Source organism: Pelmatolapia mariae, linkage group LG23, assembly GCF_036321145.2.
Source record: "Pelmatolapia mariae isolate MD_Pm_ZW linkage group LG23, Pm_UMD_F_2, whole genome shotgun sequence".
Lineage (NCBI taxonomy): Eukaryota > Metazoa > Chordata > Actinopteri > Cichliformes > Cichlidae > Pelmatolapia > Pelmatolapia mariae.
This window is the reverse complement of record NC_086246.1, coordinates 50677618-50693173: the sequence shown is the minus strand read 5'-3', so window position 1 is coordinate 50693173 and position 15556 is coordinate 50677618. Positions and strand designations below refer to the sequence as shown.

At 42.7% G+C, this 15556-nt stretch overlaps 2 protein-coding genes across 2 annotated transcripts; both read left to right on the top strand.

The window, feature by feature from the left end:
* Positions 1 to 166: 166 nt before the first annotated feature.
* On the top strand, positions 167 to 7892 carry hnrnpm (heterogeneous nuclear ribonucleoprotein M). Its single transcript, XM_063466278.1, has 16 exons — positions 167 to 396; positions 1381 to 1562; positions 3105 to 3157; positions 3855 to 3862; positions 3971 to 4064; positions 4160 to 4417; positions 4648 to 4801; positions 4901 to 4950; positions 5032 to 5089; positions 5543 to 5650; positions 5757 to 5810; positions 5905 to 5970; positions 6070 to 6171; positions 6264 to 6871; positions 6962 to 7013; positions 7100 to 7892. Exons 1-16 carry the CDS (start codon positions 305 to 307, stop codon positions 7261 to 7263), a joined length of 2103 nt encoding a protein of 700 aa, XP_063322348.1. The 5' UTR covers positions 167 to 304; the 3' UTR covers positions 7264 to 7892.
* A 163-nt stretch (positions 7893 to 8055) lies between these two features.
* On the top strand, positions 8056 to 15331 carry timm44 (translocase of inner mitochondrial membrane 44 homolog (yeast)). Its single transcript, XM_063466339.1, has 13 exons — positions 8056 to 8118; positions 8572 to 8676; positions 9131 to 9334; positions 9425 to 9505; positions 9592 to 9741; positions 9907 to 10043; positions 10465 to 10550; positions 11398 to 11490; positions 12580 to 12704; positions 12888 to 12938; positions 13095 to 13184; positions 13418 to 13528; positions 14235 to 15331. The coding sequence occupies exons 1-13, from the start codon at positions 8089 to 8091 to the stop codon at positions 14352 to 14354; spliced, it is 1383 nt and encodes a 460-aa protein (XP_063322409.1). The 5' UTR covers positions 8056 to 8088; the 3' UTR covers positions 14355 to 15331.
* Positions 15332 to 15556: the final 225 nt, after the last annotated feature.

The window sequence follows — 15556 nt, the reverse complement described above, 5'->3', positions numbered from 1 at the left end:
GTTTGGGACGATTTTATTTAATTTTTTTACATTTCGGTCCACACTCCTCACCGGATGGTGGCGGTAATGTACCATTTTGCTGTTTGCCAACCGCCGATAAATAATATAAAGAAGAAGAAGAACCTCTCGTTTAAACTCATGCCTCCTCCTTCTTTCCGCCATTTTCCTCCGTTGGCGTAGCAGTGAGGGGTGCTGTACGAATTCAGTATATGTGCTTTTGAGTTTCTCTTTAGAAGCGCAAGAATCACTAATATCAAATTTTCTAGTACAGTTTCCTTTTATAAGCACTAATTTGCGTAAGAAAATGTCTAACGAGCAGGCAGAAACTACCACAGAGCAAGCAGGCCAGCAGCAGCTGTCGACGCCGCCGCAGCAGCAGCCGACTTCGCAGCAGGGGTAAGTCCATTCATCGAGGTTCCTTTGTTGCGGCTTATTAGCTAGTTGGCCTAATTTGTTTTCTTACACAGCGATAAATTTGTATACAGCGGCGTCTCTTTAATTATATTTTTTAAAAAGATGCAATTAATGGTAGACTAGCAGCCCCGGTGTGCTTTAAATAAGTTCTGTACGTGTTTGTCTAGCTTAAGCGGCTTGTATTTGGGGCCCGTCTATTTACCGAATGCAACCCTGCGTTATATATTACTGGATGTATGATAGGATTAGAAGTACATGTAGCTATTTCTTTGTTGCAACAGAAAGTGGACATATTTAACTTTATAGCCGGTCGCTGTTGCTGCTTTTTGGCATTACTTAAAGCAGTTTAATATAGCACAGGCCCGCTTTATCCAAGGAGAGGCCTAGCCATGCGGCTGGATTGCAGATAGCAGGCTGCTAGTCAACCTGCTAGTTGTGTGTCTGTGTGTAAATGATGCCTGTGTCTGCAGTTAGCATTAGCATTTAGCATTGAAATTCACTTTTCCGGAGGCAGTGGTTTCCAAACTTTATTTGCTAGGCTCTCCTTTGTTTTACAAGGAAACCTTCTGTAAACAAATAAACAAACAAAAGTAAACTGCAATAAATTACAGGTTGCAATAAAATAAACTACCACCTACCAAATAACAGACCCCCCCCCCCCCCCCCCCCCCCCCCCCCCCCAGGGGGCACTCCCTACTTTGGGAACCACTGACATGAGGTATCTTTCTGTTCCCCCAGATTTTGGAAAATGTTTTGTTACAGTAGTTATAAGAAGTTAAACACAACAAACATAACAATTGGCATAAATACATAAACTATAGCTAATTAAACTAAAATACAATATAACGAAATATTTTAAAGTAAGATAGATGGATCGTAACGAAGCAAAAATGGGAAATGTGAGTTTGGCAAGTCTTTTAAAAGCTTTTTAAAGTATGTTTAGAAAGTTTTGTGAACATTTTGCAGGGAAATGAATGGAAAAGGCAAGAATGAGGCCAATGCCAGCAGGAAGGAAAGGCCTCAGAAGAGAGGTGGAGGTGGTCGCTATGAGCCCTATGGAAACGCAAACAAGAGATACCGCGTTTTCGTCAGCAACATCCCATATGATGTGAAGTGGCAAGCCCTGAAAGATCTGATGAAAGAGAAAGGTAAGGTATCAGGATTAGGGATTGACTCGTGTCACATTTTTGACATGATAAAAGATCAAATCAGGATGCAGGGTCATTTTGTTTGACCACTGCAGTTTTGAAGAGCTCTGGGGAGTTGTACAGTGTTGTCTGAGACCATGCTGGAGTCACTTGGAACAAAGGTTGTGGACAAGGTCCCCTTTTTTTAATCTGTCTGTCAGCTAAGGAGTCGCTGCAGACGTGTACAAGCGTGGTGAACCTGGATGTTTGAATTTTCAGTCTCCATTAAGATTACTAAAATCTTGAGTTTCTGTGAAGTGGAGGTCGTAAATGTGCAAAGGAAGTCCACTAACTCGAAAGTCCAATGGCTTGTGATCATGAATGGGATAATGATGTGGTTCCTCCCCCAAGAAATGCATTAAAAAATACAGTTCTTTGTTACAGTATAGTGATTTTTTTGGTCCAGAAACACGGAAAAGGTTGCTTTCAGTTGAAATTTGTAATTAACAGTAAAACTTACACACTTAAGATTTATTAACTTGTGGTCAAACGTTTGGAGAAATGTAATATTTAATATGTAATTTGGATGTGAGTAAGGATTATTTAAAAGTCAATTAAAGTGTTAAAAATGTTGTGTAGCTATGGAGTAATGCATTTAACTGGCACCTATTTGAGCATGTGTTAAGAAGGGTACAATGCTTTTTCAGAAGGTCCAAGTAGTATTTGTTTCATGACAACTGACTGTGGAGTTAAATTGCATTTTCTTTTTTAGGTGTGACCTTGACAAGCAAATGTTTTTCTCGGCAGATCTTCATGTTGTACCAAGCACAGCTTTGTGCTGCGGATTTATTTGGGGTACAGGTCTACAAAACGAAGCAGCTTCTTATGCACTGTCCTTGTCTCTAGAGGTTTGGTCATCAATGTCCATTTGTTGAGCAGACATGACCTGGAACAAAGGCGTGGCTGTGGTCGACGCTGAATCCAAATTACGATCGTGCATTTCAGGATCAGGTCCAGTCCATGATCAGGTTGGCAGTTAGAGAAGCTTCTCATCCAAAAGTTTTTCTTCATTACGATTATGGGTAGGTTTCTAGCTCAGCTAGGCTCAGCTGATGGACTGAGGGTTAAAACCGTTGACAAAGTTTGCTGAGGTTTGACATGAAAGTGGCTGAGGTATTAAGGAGGCTTTGCCAACTTGAAATTATTTGGTCAATTATCTTCAGGTAGAAGAGGTGGTGTTTGCGGCATCATATCCAACTTGAAAGGCTGTTGGCCAGTCCAAAAGTTGTTGTCCTCAGTCTACTGCGTTTGGTGTTTCGGGAGAATTCTAACAAGGACGGGCTAAGAAGTCTCAATTAATTAAAGAAAGAGGGAAAAAAAGTCCAAGCTTGCTTTTTGTAGACCTGTACCAGATTGTGCTGAATGAGGTGCTGGGGGAAGGCTCAGGACTGGCTGTCTGAGCTCACTGTCACCGGCCGCCCTACTTGTTTCTGCTCTAAACCCCCATTGTTCTCTCGGCTTCTCTCCCCTTGGTGTGTGTCGTCTCTGGAATCTGATTTGTAGTGGGTGAGGTAACGTACGTGGAACACTTAATGGACGCAGAAGGCAAATCCAGGGTAAGTGCAAATACATACAAATAAAACACACGAATAAGCCTAGACAAACCTGTGTTTGTCAGCTTTGGTTTCCTTATTTACTATGTTGGGAATTGTTCAGATACAAACCTGGTGGAGTGTGTGTGACACGGTGACGTGCCGGAGGCATGTTTCATTTGAAGTTGTCTGTGGCATTGACTCGAGGCCATCGAAGGGTTGATGATCTTATAACAGGACTTCAGCTCCTTTGTAGCCAATCCTGTGGGATTGCAGTAGCTGATAATGTCCCTGTGGTTGTGGGATTTGCTCCTTATGATCTAATGGGTCGTAGTCTGCAAGAGGTCGTAGCAAGGCTGCTAGATGGTTGATAAATAAAACTCATTCCATAGAACTGCTGGAAAACTCTAATATCTTAGTAGTTGGGAATCCTCTGTCACTGTCTGCCTTTAGGGTGTTGGGGGAAAAACTCTATATTGAATATATTTGCCTGTATTGTGTTACTGGCTTGGCTTAAAAAGATCTTAACAATGTAGTGTTATTTTGGAAGCACAGATGTGACCAAGGCTGTAGGCTTGTGTATGGTGATGAACTTTTAATTGCATGAGATTGTTTATTTTGACATGTCAAAATATGTCCAGTGTTACAATCACTTTAACTAATTTGAAATATTTTCTCTTCCCTTTGATTCGACCTGTTCCAATGACTTCAATCAACAAAGGGTTGTGCGTAAGTAGACTTTAACTTATCGTCAAAAGCAAATAGTACAAACTGCACGTGAGACATGCACCAGTGTTTTAGACACTTAAATTCTCACTGGAAATGTGTTTTTGTCAGTGTTGTTGAGTTCAGGACGGAAGAGTTGATGAAGAAAGCGGTGGAGAAGGTCAACAAGCACAACCTCAATGGTCGGCCCCTCAAAGTGAAAGAAGTAGGTCCCAGAGGGGGAAGCTGTCAGACGCACTGAACAGACAAAAGCTGTACTTGTGGATTTGGCCGACTCATTATTTTGTGCTTCTTTGTAAGGACCCTGATGGTGTGATTTGCCAGCGGGAGATCAACAAGGCCCAAGGTGGAGGCCCTCCAGGAGGTCACGGCGGAATGGGTGGCATGGGGGGAATGGGAGGAATGGGTGGAATGGGCGGAATGGATCGTATGGGTCCTGGACCAAATGGTCCCATGGTCAACATTCCTCCGAGCCTCTTGAATAACCCGAACATCCCCAATGAGATCATCCATGGTCTCCAGGCTGGCAGAATTGGCAGCACTGTCTTTGTGGCTAATGTAAGCCTTACTGATTTATCAGTTTTTCAGTCTGTATACGAATACTGAATATATGGAACTTTGTCTTATTAAAGAGGCCAAGAAATTAGATTTTTACTTGCATGATTTTTATTTATTTATTTTTATAAAAGAGAGAAATCAAAACTAATCCTGCAAGAATAATAATTTGCATTTATTGTAACTTTAGTCTTGTCTAATTAGCTGTCTGAAACTGTTTCTTGTACCTACAGCTTGACTACAAAGTGGGCTGGAAGAAGCTGAAGGAGGTGTTCAGCATGGCGGGCATGGTGGTGAGGGCGGACATTCTGGAGGACAAGGACGGGAAAAGTCGAGGCATGGGCACCGTAACATTTGATATGCCCATCGAAGCAGTCCAGGCTGTCTGTATCCTTTTGAAAAATTCAGCATTTCTATGGTAGCCATTGAATCTTCATTATTGGTTTCAAGGTGTGTGTGCACATGTTTTCCTTAATGGTTTCAAAGCAATGTTCAATGGACAGCTCCTGTTTAACAGGACGATGCACGTCAAACTGGTATGTTGCCTTTACTGTACATTAGAGCTCTATGGCATGACGATGATGAGTATGGTTAGAATGACTTTACCTTTTTTACAGGATGAGAAATCTCTTCCTAAAGATTTTGGACCACCGGACAGAGCAGCTGCCCTTCCCCGTAAGTATACATCGAGCCTTGTTCTAGTATAAAAGAAGGTTTTGAGAGTTAAAATATTCATGTCGATTAAAGTCCGGATTTTTATGATTAATTTTGTTAAATTAGATGAAATATTTAGTTTTGTCTCACTCACTTGAGTTCTCTTGCTGCATTGAAGACCACTTTGGTCCATGCTACCATAGTTTTTGTTAAACTGGGGAGAGAGAAACCCAGTAACTGTGTTAAATTATATCCCAAAATTTCTTGACATCGCCCATCTCCTCTACTGTCTGCTCATGCTTCATGTCCGTGGTTTCCCAGCAGCGCCTGGGGTCATGTGACCTTTCTGTTTCATGGAGGTCGACATTGGTTTACTGCTTCCCCTGAAAGTGTCAGCTGTATTTATGCTACTGACTGTGTGTGTGTGTGTGTGTACACACAATCTTCAAACCTAACCTGTTGTCTCTGAACCAGGTGGCCTGAGTGGTATTGGTTTGGGACTCGGACCTGGGGGCCAACCGATTGATGCTACTCAGCTCAACCGAGGTGGTGGTGCAGGGATGGGCAACATGGGTCCTGGAGGTACCCAACTGCAGATTCTTAAAACTAAACACATTAATTTAATTTTAATCCACTGACTAAAAGACAGCAGTGGAATGAAAGGCTCATTGTCACTCTGTCTCTGTAGGTATGGAAGGAATGGGCTTCGCCAACATGGGAGGCCGGATGGGAGGAGGAGGTGGTATGTAGTAAAACCTCTACAGTCTACCTACATGTGGTCTTTCCAAAATAAAGTGCCTTCTGTAATGTTAATGTTATGTCTTCTGTGTTTATAGGAATGGACAACTTTGGAGGAATGAACATGGACCGCTTTGGTTCTTCAGGGATGGGCAGGATGAATGGTAAGCAAGTGTTGAAAACCCACTCAGCACTCCAGAGCAAGCGTGGAACAGTTTCACGTTTTGCTGGATGTCTAATGGTTTCATCTCTTGCATTGTCAGAGATGGACCGTGGGATTGGTGGTGCTTTTGACAGGGAATTTGGGCGAAATGAAATGGGAATGTCTCGCAATAATTTTGGAGACTCCTTTGAAAGAGGAATGGGTTAGTATTTACAGGATTCTGTTTGAAAGCCACACTGATACTTACTTCCACTCATGCATTTTTCTCTCTCTTCTGTTTGCTCACTTTTATAGGAAGCTCGCTGGGAATGGACCGCATGGGCTCTGGAATGGACCGCATGGGAACCAACATGGACCGCATGGGAGGAATGGATCGGATGGGGATGGACAGGATGGATCGCGTGTCTGATCTAGATAGGATGGGTTCCGGGTTTGACCGAATGGGCTCTGGGATGGATCGGCTGGGACCCAGTATGGACAGGCTCGGACCTGGTCTGGATCGTATGAGTTCAGGTATGGATCGCCTCGGCCCATCTGGATTTGACCGCTTGGGCCCATCTAGCTTGGACCGCATGGGGGGTGGTGGTGGTGGCGGCGGCGGCATGGACTTTGGCTCTCCAATGGGAATGGATCGCATGGGCAACACCGGGATTGACAGAATGGCGAGCAACTTCGACCGCATGGGCTCTGCCGGAGGACTTGACCGTTTTCCATCTGGCGGCCTTGACCGCATGAGCTCTGGAATTGACCGGATGGGATCTGGAGGGGTTGGTGGTCAGTTCGACCGTTCTGGTGACTTGGAGCGTGGATTTGGCGGCAATTCCTTTGGAGGAGCTGGGGCTGGAGGTCCTGGAGCCGGGGGAAGCAATGTCAGGAAGGGATGTCAGATCTTTGTCAGGAATGTAAGTGTTTATCCACAGTTTAGCTTGGCGTATTCACTGGAGAAGTATGTCTGTACTTTAAATTAATTTGGGGATATTTTTGTCTTTCAGCTGCCTTTTGACTTCACCTGGAAGATGCTGAAGGATACCTTCAACGCATGCGGTAAGACTAAAATCAAATCAAATGAAATCAGCACTGTTAATCAGCATTTTTAGTCATTTTGGACATCTGTGTTCATCCTCCTTTAGGAATGGTCCAGTATGCTGATATTAAGATGGAGAATGGGAAGTCCAAGGGCTGCGGTGTGGTTCGCTTTGACAATCCCGAAACTGCCGAGCGCGCCTGCCGGACCATGAACGGCTATCGCCTGAATGGAAGAGAAATTGATGTTAGGATTGACAGGAATGCATAACCTGTGTGTCCGTGTTGCATCTGACATTTATTTTAGTTCATGATCTCACTCTGTACTCCTGAACTGCCCCTTCACCCAGTGTACTGTGTTAGATAAATGTAACAGTGAAACTCTTTATTTTTGCCCTTTTCAGACATGGGATATGTGTCACATGTTAAAATCACTCAGACATGGGTAAGCTTGACTTTGAATGAAGCTATGAGGACTATTAGACTGATCACCATGTGTCAGAGCACCACTCAGTCTGAGAGATCTTACTGCAGATCAGAAATGAAGTTGAGATGTGAGGCTGTTAATGTTCATGTTATTCTCCTTTAGGGGGTTCTACAGTGAGCTCAGGAGACATAACTCAAACATTAGCTTGTGCTGTTATTGCTTTGAGTTTTAAGAAGTCATTATTCAGACATGAAGCCAGCACGTTCGGATGCTGTTACAAAAGTAAAACTAAATGCATGTCTGAAATGGGCTTTAGTAACATGTCGATAGTCAAAGTGTTTGTTTTTCCTTCTGTTTAAATTTTTTAGAGACCAACTTTTAATTTTTTATTTTTTGTCCTATCATGCTTCCTGTCATTGCTTTTGTTCTGTAAGGTGTTTTGATAAAATAAACCTCAATATTTGAAATGCGTGCACTGATCGTACGTTTCATAACATTTGAGCTAAATAAGCCAAACAGTGAGCAGAGACTGCAGGGTTGATCTCGTAAATATGAGGCTGAAAACGTTGGGGGCGGTGGAACTATCCTCTTGAGCTCTCGTTGGCTATTACAATGAGCTGTAGTCCAGCCCCCTCGTGGACGAAGAAGGTCACAAGCACGACATTCAAGATGGCGACCCCCTTATGTCAGTGTTATCAGGTGAGTGTTTGGGGCCATGTGTGTAAAATATCCACGTAAAAACACCACGAAACGATAAGGGAACGAACTGAAACGACATTTATTCAACGGCCTATTTTACCCGAAACGGCAAATATCTCAATTTCGTTTAACTTCTCTGCTAAACGTGCTGTAAGCTAGCCGAGTTAGCCGTTTGAATAGAGGGATAAGCAGCCGGTGTCTGAGCTCTTGGAGTTGGGAGCATATAAAATGTTGGAATTTATCAGTGAAAAGTCCAAAAGCTCCTAACATTGTTTCTGGAAAACTGTTTATTTCTATCGTTAGCTTGTTTGCTGCTGCTTCACTTGAAGCGTTCTGATAAAGAAGTTTCCTGTAAAAACACCAAAGCTTCGTGATTTACCGTCACGTTCAGTTCAAGAGTTTATTTCAGCCTCGAGTGTCTGCTGAAGTTTGACTTTGTGTTTCTTTGTCCAGATATGTGTAAGAAGGGGTTTGGTGGCATTCCCTTCCTCTTACCTGCTGCTTTCCAACAGACCCCATGTCTACACGATACGTGGGCTCCTCACACACTCTCCACAGGTAACAACACCTGGAATAAGAAGTCCTACTGCCATACTTGACCCTGATTATGTCTGCCTTTGCCATATAGTGTACTGTTGGTTTATATTGGCATATATAATCATTAGTATTAACACAGAAAGATACTTGGGGTACTTTAAAATGCTAAAATGTCACAGTTTATTCAGGAAAGTCCGTACTGCAGCTTGTAGTTTAGAGTTAACCTGTGTTTGTATAGTTTCTGAAAGGCTTTGCTGAAACTTTAATACAAATGCTTGGTAATTTTCCTCTTTTAGCCCAAGTCTAGCACACTGTATCTAGATAGATATAGATGGTGGGATTTCTTGTCTCTCTAAAAATCAACTGTTGGTCAGGTTTACATTTTTAGGACTCTGGTACAAGAAATACATTTGAGAAATACGAACTCTATATTTGCATTCATCCTAACCTGGTGGGGTTTTTGTGTGTCTTCAAGGTGCCTCAGTCAGCCCTTCTTCAAGTAAGGTATTTGTCAGGAGAGCGGGGTGGTGGACGAAGAGGTTTCCTGGGAGAGTTTTTGGATAACCTCAAACAGGAGCTAAACAAGAACAAGGAAATGAAAGAAAACATCAAAAAGTTTCGAGAAGAGGCCAAAAAACTCGAGGAGTCAGAGGCACTGAAGCAAGCTCGGAGGAAATATGTAAGTATCTGGCCACACGCTGAACTTCTGTCACTTAAACTAGTAGCAGGTCTGAAAACTCTGGGAAATGCTCTTCTTGTCTTTTCCCAGAAAAATATAGAGTCTGAAACAGTGAAGACGTCCGAGGTTCTCAGGAAGAAGTTGGGAAACATTTCAGAGACGGTCAAAGAGGTAAATATGACAAGTAGCTTACACGTATAAACTCTGATTGTTATAGGCATGCTGCTGAAGCTGGTACGATTCTGTATGTTTGTAAGGGACTGGAAGAGGTCAGCCGGACAGAATTTGGGAAGAAAATCAAAGAAGGAATGGAAGAAGCTGCCAAAACAGCAAAGACATCTGCTGAGACTGTCTCCAAGAGTGGAGAGATGCTGGGGAAGACGGGCGCATTTAAAGCAATATCTCAGGTATGCAGTCACAGTACAAGTTAAATATGATTCACCTTTTATTTCTCTTATACAGCATGTATGACGCATAAACATGTTTATTCTCAGAGCTTTTATTAAAGACGAGGTCATTATTTACTAACTATTAGAAATAATTTGTGTCACTGACAGATTTTCTGTTTTTAGGGAATGGAGAGTGTGAAGAAAGAGATCGGTGACTTGGGTCACACTGGCCCTTATCGGCCTCCCACCAGACTCAGAAAGAGGACTGAATTCTCCTCCAAGGGGGCAGCGGATGAAAGCAGGGTCTTTGAGGCCAACGAGTACGTGAGGACCCTCTGTTTGCCTGATGCTAAGAAGGGAAATGCCCCTCAGCTTCACAGATCGATATTTGGATCGATCGGGCCAATATTAATAAAGATATAAGAATCGAAACTGACCCAAAGCTAAAAGCAGCGAGAGCTGGGACTCACATCTGATCAGATACCAAGAAACTGACATTAATATTATTTCTTCAGCAGGTTTTTGTATCGTCAGCCTAACACCATCAAATGACAGTTTTCACACATAAACAAACTGTTGCCTGATGTTTGTTTCAAGAGGAGGAGTGTAACAGTTGTGTGCCATTTCCTCCACCTCATTATCATTTCAAGTGTTTCATTTCTATTTGGTTTGTTGATCTGGCTGTAATGTGCTTATTTATCACATTTTATATCACTGTATATATTTATATCATCACTTTAGGGAAGCTATGGGCGTGGTGCTCCACAAAGACTCAAAATGGTACCAGCAGTGGAAGGACTTCAAAGACAACAACGTGGTCTTTAACAGTAAGGAATAACCCCCCCTTCATGTTACACATACTGACTCTTTGTTTTAGTCAAGCACTCAGACGTTACCTGGTTAACTGTCCCAGTGTAATTATAGATTGAGAGGACCAATGATATGTCTGTTGTCTTAAATGTGATGCTGCTGCTGGATCTTCTAAAGCTGTGATGACATCACTGTTGACCCCAAGTAATAAAGCTGGCGTACTTTTGTGTCTGGCCGGTGATGGCGTTACTGACCCTGCAGTTTATTAGCATCTATTAATAAGCATTTTCTGAAAGAGCCAGGTGATGGAAGATGTAGCTACACTCGGTTAATTTTATGTGCATTAGTTAGGGAAACGCTGTTAATGATTAATAATGTTTGGACGTGTGAAAAATGGCCTTTCAGTTGGGACGTTACACAAAGTAATCATGTAGTTTTTTTCATAGCTATTTGGGCACCATCAGCGTTTTTAAACTAAGCAGTAAAAATGCTGATCACTCACTTCTGTGTTTGATAAAATAACATTGCTGGCAAACTGCTGCCATAAAAGTCTTTCATTCCAGTTTGGGATGCATGATGAGTCTTTAACAGACACGGGCTCTGATTGGTTTCGCGCTTTTCTTGCCCTGCTTTCTATGAGGTGACGCTCTCCGCCGCCCACATTTTCTGACACATTTGTAAATGTTTTGACTCAAAATGCTATAAACAAACATGCTGCTTGTATAATGTACTTATTGTTAGAAAGTATTTAGAAGACAAATATTTGTACTGCTTTCCTAAACTTATCCAGGCCTGGAAATCAGATTACATTGTATCCAAACTACGTAGGAAACCTCTGACAAACTGATTTTTTAATAATCACAGGGTTCTTTGAGATGAAGATGAAATATGATGAGAGTGACAACGCGTTTATCAGAGCGTCCCGTGCCGTCACTGACAAGATGACTGACATCATAGGTGAGGCAGCTCTGGGAACTCTCACATGTGCTGTCGGTGCTTTGAAATACAGAAATGTTACATGTATTAATTTGTATTTGTGGACCTTGATATGATGTCTAGTCAAGATGTTTTTAGTAACATATGTGGTACTGGTCCACCAATAGAGACAAGTGATTTTTTTTTAACACCTCCAAGTCTGAGGCCATGGTCCTCAGCCGGGACAGGGTGGAGTGCCCACTCCTCAGGTGAAAAGTGGAGTCGTTCATAAGGAGTACGGCTCCTCCACACAGGGCTGTGCGATATGACCAAAATCTCATATCGTGATATAAGACATCTATCGTCCCACAACGATATATTTCACAAACATTTTACATTTTCTGTAAATTCTGTGAATCTCGGGCAGCTCGACTTGCGTGAAGTGTTTTCAGGTGGGCGTCGTGTAGCTGGAGTCGAGTGTTTTGACCGATTTTTAGACATAAGTTGAAACAGGCGCAATTTTCTTTGTGAGTATTTATTACACGGCGTGTTCTAAGGTTTATTTTTTAGCACCTGACGGCTCTTTTTAGCTTCTCGTCCGTAAACACTCTGCATACTCTTTCACGTGATTCAGTTTATTTTGAAAAATCTCAACAGGATCTTCAGCTTTATTATGAAAGGTTTATGTGGAAAATAAACAAGCGGACGGTGGAGCAACGCGATGGTTTTACCGTCAACGCATAAAAGCAGTCGCTTGTCCGTCCGTAGTGTGGTTACATCAAATATAAGAGAAAGAGAACTTTAAGAAACTAATTCTACAGTGACCATCAAAACGGTGAATGCATATTGCCGTAAACAGTTTATTTTGCGACAGCACGAAGTAAACGATATGAAACGATAGACATTTTCATATCGTCATATGATATATATCGTTATATCAAACAGCCCTACCTCCACATCCAAAGGACCCGGTTGAGGTGATTCAGACATCTGATCGCCTCTGGATAAGCGGAAGAGGATTGACTTATGTAAAGATAGAAGTCTTTATATTATTGGAGGTTATATCGCTGTTTATCATATACTTGATGAATCTTTTAAAAATCTTTGTCCTGCTCATCCATGTGCATAAAGGTGGGCTGTTTTCAAAGACTGAGATGTCTGAAGTACTGACAGAGATTTTGAAGGTGGACCCGTCCTTTGACAAAGACTCCTTTCTCAAGCAGTGTGAGCGGGACATCATCCCCAACATACTGGAGGTAACACTAATCTCAGCAGATGTCACTCAAGTACTTGTTTTTTTTTTATCTTTAAACTGTCATTTAAAGTGTACCTCTGCAAAATACTTCAGTTGTGTGTCAGGAGGAGAATACTCTGTACGACTGTGTACTGCCTTCATAAAACAAGTCTAGACGACCATTTTAAGCCTTTTTTCCACACAGGCGATGATTCAAGGGGAGCTGGAGGTTCTCAAGGACTGGTGCTATGAAGCGGTATGTCCTTTTGCACACACTGGCTCTGCCTGTTTAAATAAGTAGACTGACAGCTCCATGGCACTGCTGTGCCTTGATTATCTGCAGGTGGCTAGTTTTTCATGAAGTGTCTTTGTCATTATGTGATCTCCATTTTCTCCTTCACTGGGTTTGCAGACGTACAGCCAGCTGGCACATCCAATCCAGCAAGCCAAGGCCATGGGGCTTCAGTTCCACTCCAAGATTCTGGACATTGACAATATTGATGTAAGTTGCGTAAGACGAGACTCTGCAGGCTGATACTCAGACTACTGGCTCTTCTTTGCATTCTCAGGTTTAAAAATAGCAACACTTCATTAGTTTGCAGTTCATAAGTGTGCTGACAGGAGCTGTAACGAGTCTGATCACTGATTAGACTTTTATATTTGTAAATGTTTCACCTGATGACAGGGAAATCCTTGAATTCTGTTCAGTAAATATTCATGCATGTTGTTCTCCAGCTGGCCATGGGTAAGATGATGGACCAGGGTCCAGTGCTGATTATCACTTTCCAGGCTCAGTTAGTCATGGTGATCCGAAACACCAAAGGAGAAGTGGTGGAAGGAGATCCTGTAAGTCTCACAGAGACACACACACACACACACAGTTGTTGGTTGATCATGAAGTATTACAGAGCTTTAGCTGGCATATTGTCACACTCACACATGTGTGAGATCTTTTAAATTGATCATTAAGTGAATGTAACGAGACGGTGGAGTCATATTCAGCTGTTTGGACAAGGCCTTTGTTTATTTAGACCCAGACCTAGAAAGCTTTATGGGCTGTAAATCAGCCCCCGAGGACAGCTCGGGGACGCGTGTGGTTGGAAGCGAGGTCAAAGTATCCATTCAGTACCGTGCAGCTGGCAGATGCCCAGTGTTCAGGATACAAGGCTTCTGCCAAAGGATTAATGGGTGATATACTGTTCCTCTGGAGTTTATAAGCTGAGCTCTAATGTCTGAGCATTAAATGACACACTCGACCATTTATGGCTCCTGGACTCAGCGTCTCTCTGTTTCCATGTCTTTCATCTTTCAAACTTTTTAATGCGACGTCTGGATGTTGACTGAAAGTGAAAATGCCAAGAAGCTATCTGCACAGGCTGTCTCAGGAGCCCCTACCCTTTGAACCACAGGAGACTCTGTGTATTCGATCAAGCCAGCAGCAAAACAGATGTTTGTGTCGTGGTTCAATCAGTCGCTTACGAACGTATCATTAGTGTTATTTGTTTTGTTTGAATTTAAAGTGAAGTGCGCTCATCTGTCATTTTTCCTCCAGGAAAAAGTCCTCAGGATGATGTACGTGTGGGCTCTCTGCCGAGACCAGGAAGAGCTCAACCCATACGCTGCCTGGAGACTATTGGATATCTCCGCCTCGAGCACGGAGCAGATCCTCTAAGACTCTTTGATGTGCACTAAACACTCACAGTCAGGGAGACCATACTTCACCACATAGGCTCTGAGGCTGGGAGGATGGGACACACACAGGTGGACATGTGGGGGCTGGACTTTGCTACGAAAACACTGTGGAGTAGTGTTGCTGAAAGCTCGAGCTGCTTCTCCATCTATTGGCTTTGCTCAGTCAGTTATTCCTGACCGTTCCTCAGGCTCACACTTGGGGGCAGTAGACTACCAGCAACATTCATCCTAAGTCCTTTTTGCAGCCTGTAGGCTGTGCTTTTCTGTTTGATGTAGCCCTGCCATTGTTGGCTTTTAAAAGATAAATGATGCCTTTTTATCAATATGGGAAACAATTATGTGGGAATCAGCCCAATAGATTTGTAACTAAACTTAATGTCATCAAACAGACTCCTTCATATCCTGTCACTGAGATGTCACCGTATACCTTTATTCCACCGCCTTTCTCCATCAAAAAGAGACACACACCATAAACTTACTGGGCCCAGAGTTGGAACCATTGATCCCAGTGGCTGTGGGAGGTGCTGCTGCAAAAAAACAAAACAACTGCCGTGATTTTATTTCCAAAAATTAACTTTGTTACACAACACTATGGAATATCTGGTTTTCCAGCATGTGGGATGGTTGTTTCAGGACTAAGGCAAACGCCGGTCCTGAAGTCGCTGCACGCCAGCACCTGATTGGTGGAAGAGGTAACAGTGGCTGCTTTCGCCGGTGCCAATCAGTGCGCTCCCATCTTTACTGAGGATTGTCGTCCTTGTATGTATGATAATAATTCAGTGTGATTGTTGACCTGTAAGAGTCTATATTTATTATAAGAAATAAAATGAACAGTCGCTTTTGGAAACAACTTTCAATCCACCTTTTTTGTTTTTTTAACGCTTCAGCCGGCCTTCATTTTGGGACGAGATCATGTGATTCCTTCGAGGGCAGTTGCTAATTATTCTTTTAAAATTAAATCCTCGTGTGGGATTTCACTGTTTGATGTCATATTTCCTTTGGGAACATCTCCAGGGCTGAGCTGAGGCTGAGCACTCATTTGTTTGGATGAACTTCAGCGACCGTGTCAGCCTGAAGTGTGATGATGTCACGATGTAGGGTGAACTGGATCGTTTCATCGGCCTCCACGATTCGTGCCGTTCGTGTTTTTCTTCAGTGACTTCTGGTACGACTGCTCGGCCT

Bases quoted from the DNA above. Each gene is read 5' to 3' on its own strand.
- timm44 (XM_063466339.1), top strand. From the start codon at position 8,089: ATGGCGACCCCCTTATGTCAGTGTTATCAG. The intron at 9,506-9,591 runs GTAAATATGACA...TATGTTTGTAAG, and splicing joins TTTCAGAGACGGTCAAAGAG to GGACTGGAAGAGGTCAGCCG. The intron at 9,742-9,906 runs GTATGCAGTCAC...TTCTGTTTTTAG, and splicing joins CATTTAAAGCAATATCTCAG to GGAATGGAGAGTGTGAAGAA.
- hnrnpm (XM_063466278.1), top strand. From the start codon at position 305: ATGTCTAACGAGCAGGCAGAAACTACCACAGAGCAAGCAGGCCAGCAG. The intron at 397-1,380 runs GTAAGTCCATTC...AACATTTTGCAG, and splicing joins CAGCCGACTTCGCAGCAGGG to GGAAATGAATGGAAAAGGCA. The intron at 5,651-5,756 runs GTACCCAACTGC...CTGTCTCTGTAG, and splicing joins GGGCAACATGGGTCCTGGAG to GTATGGAAGGAATGGGCTTC.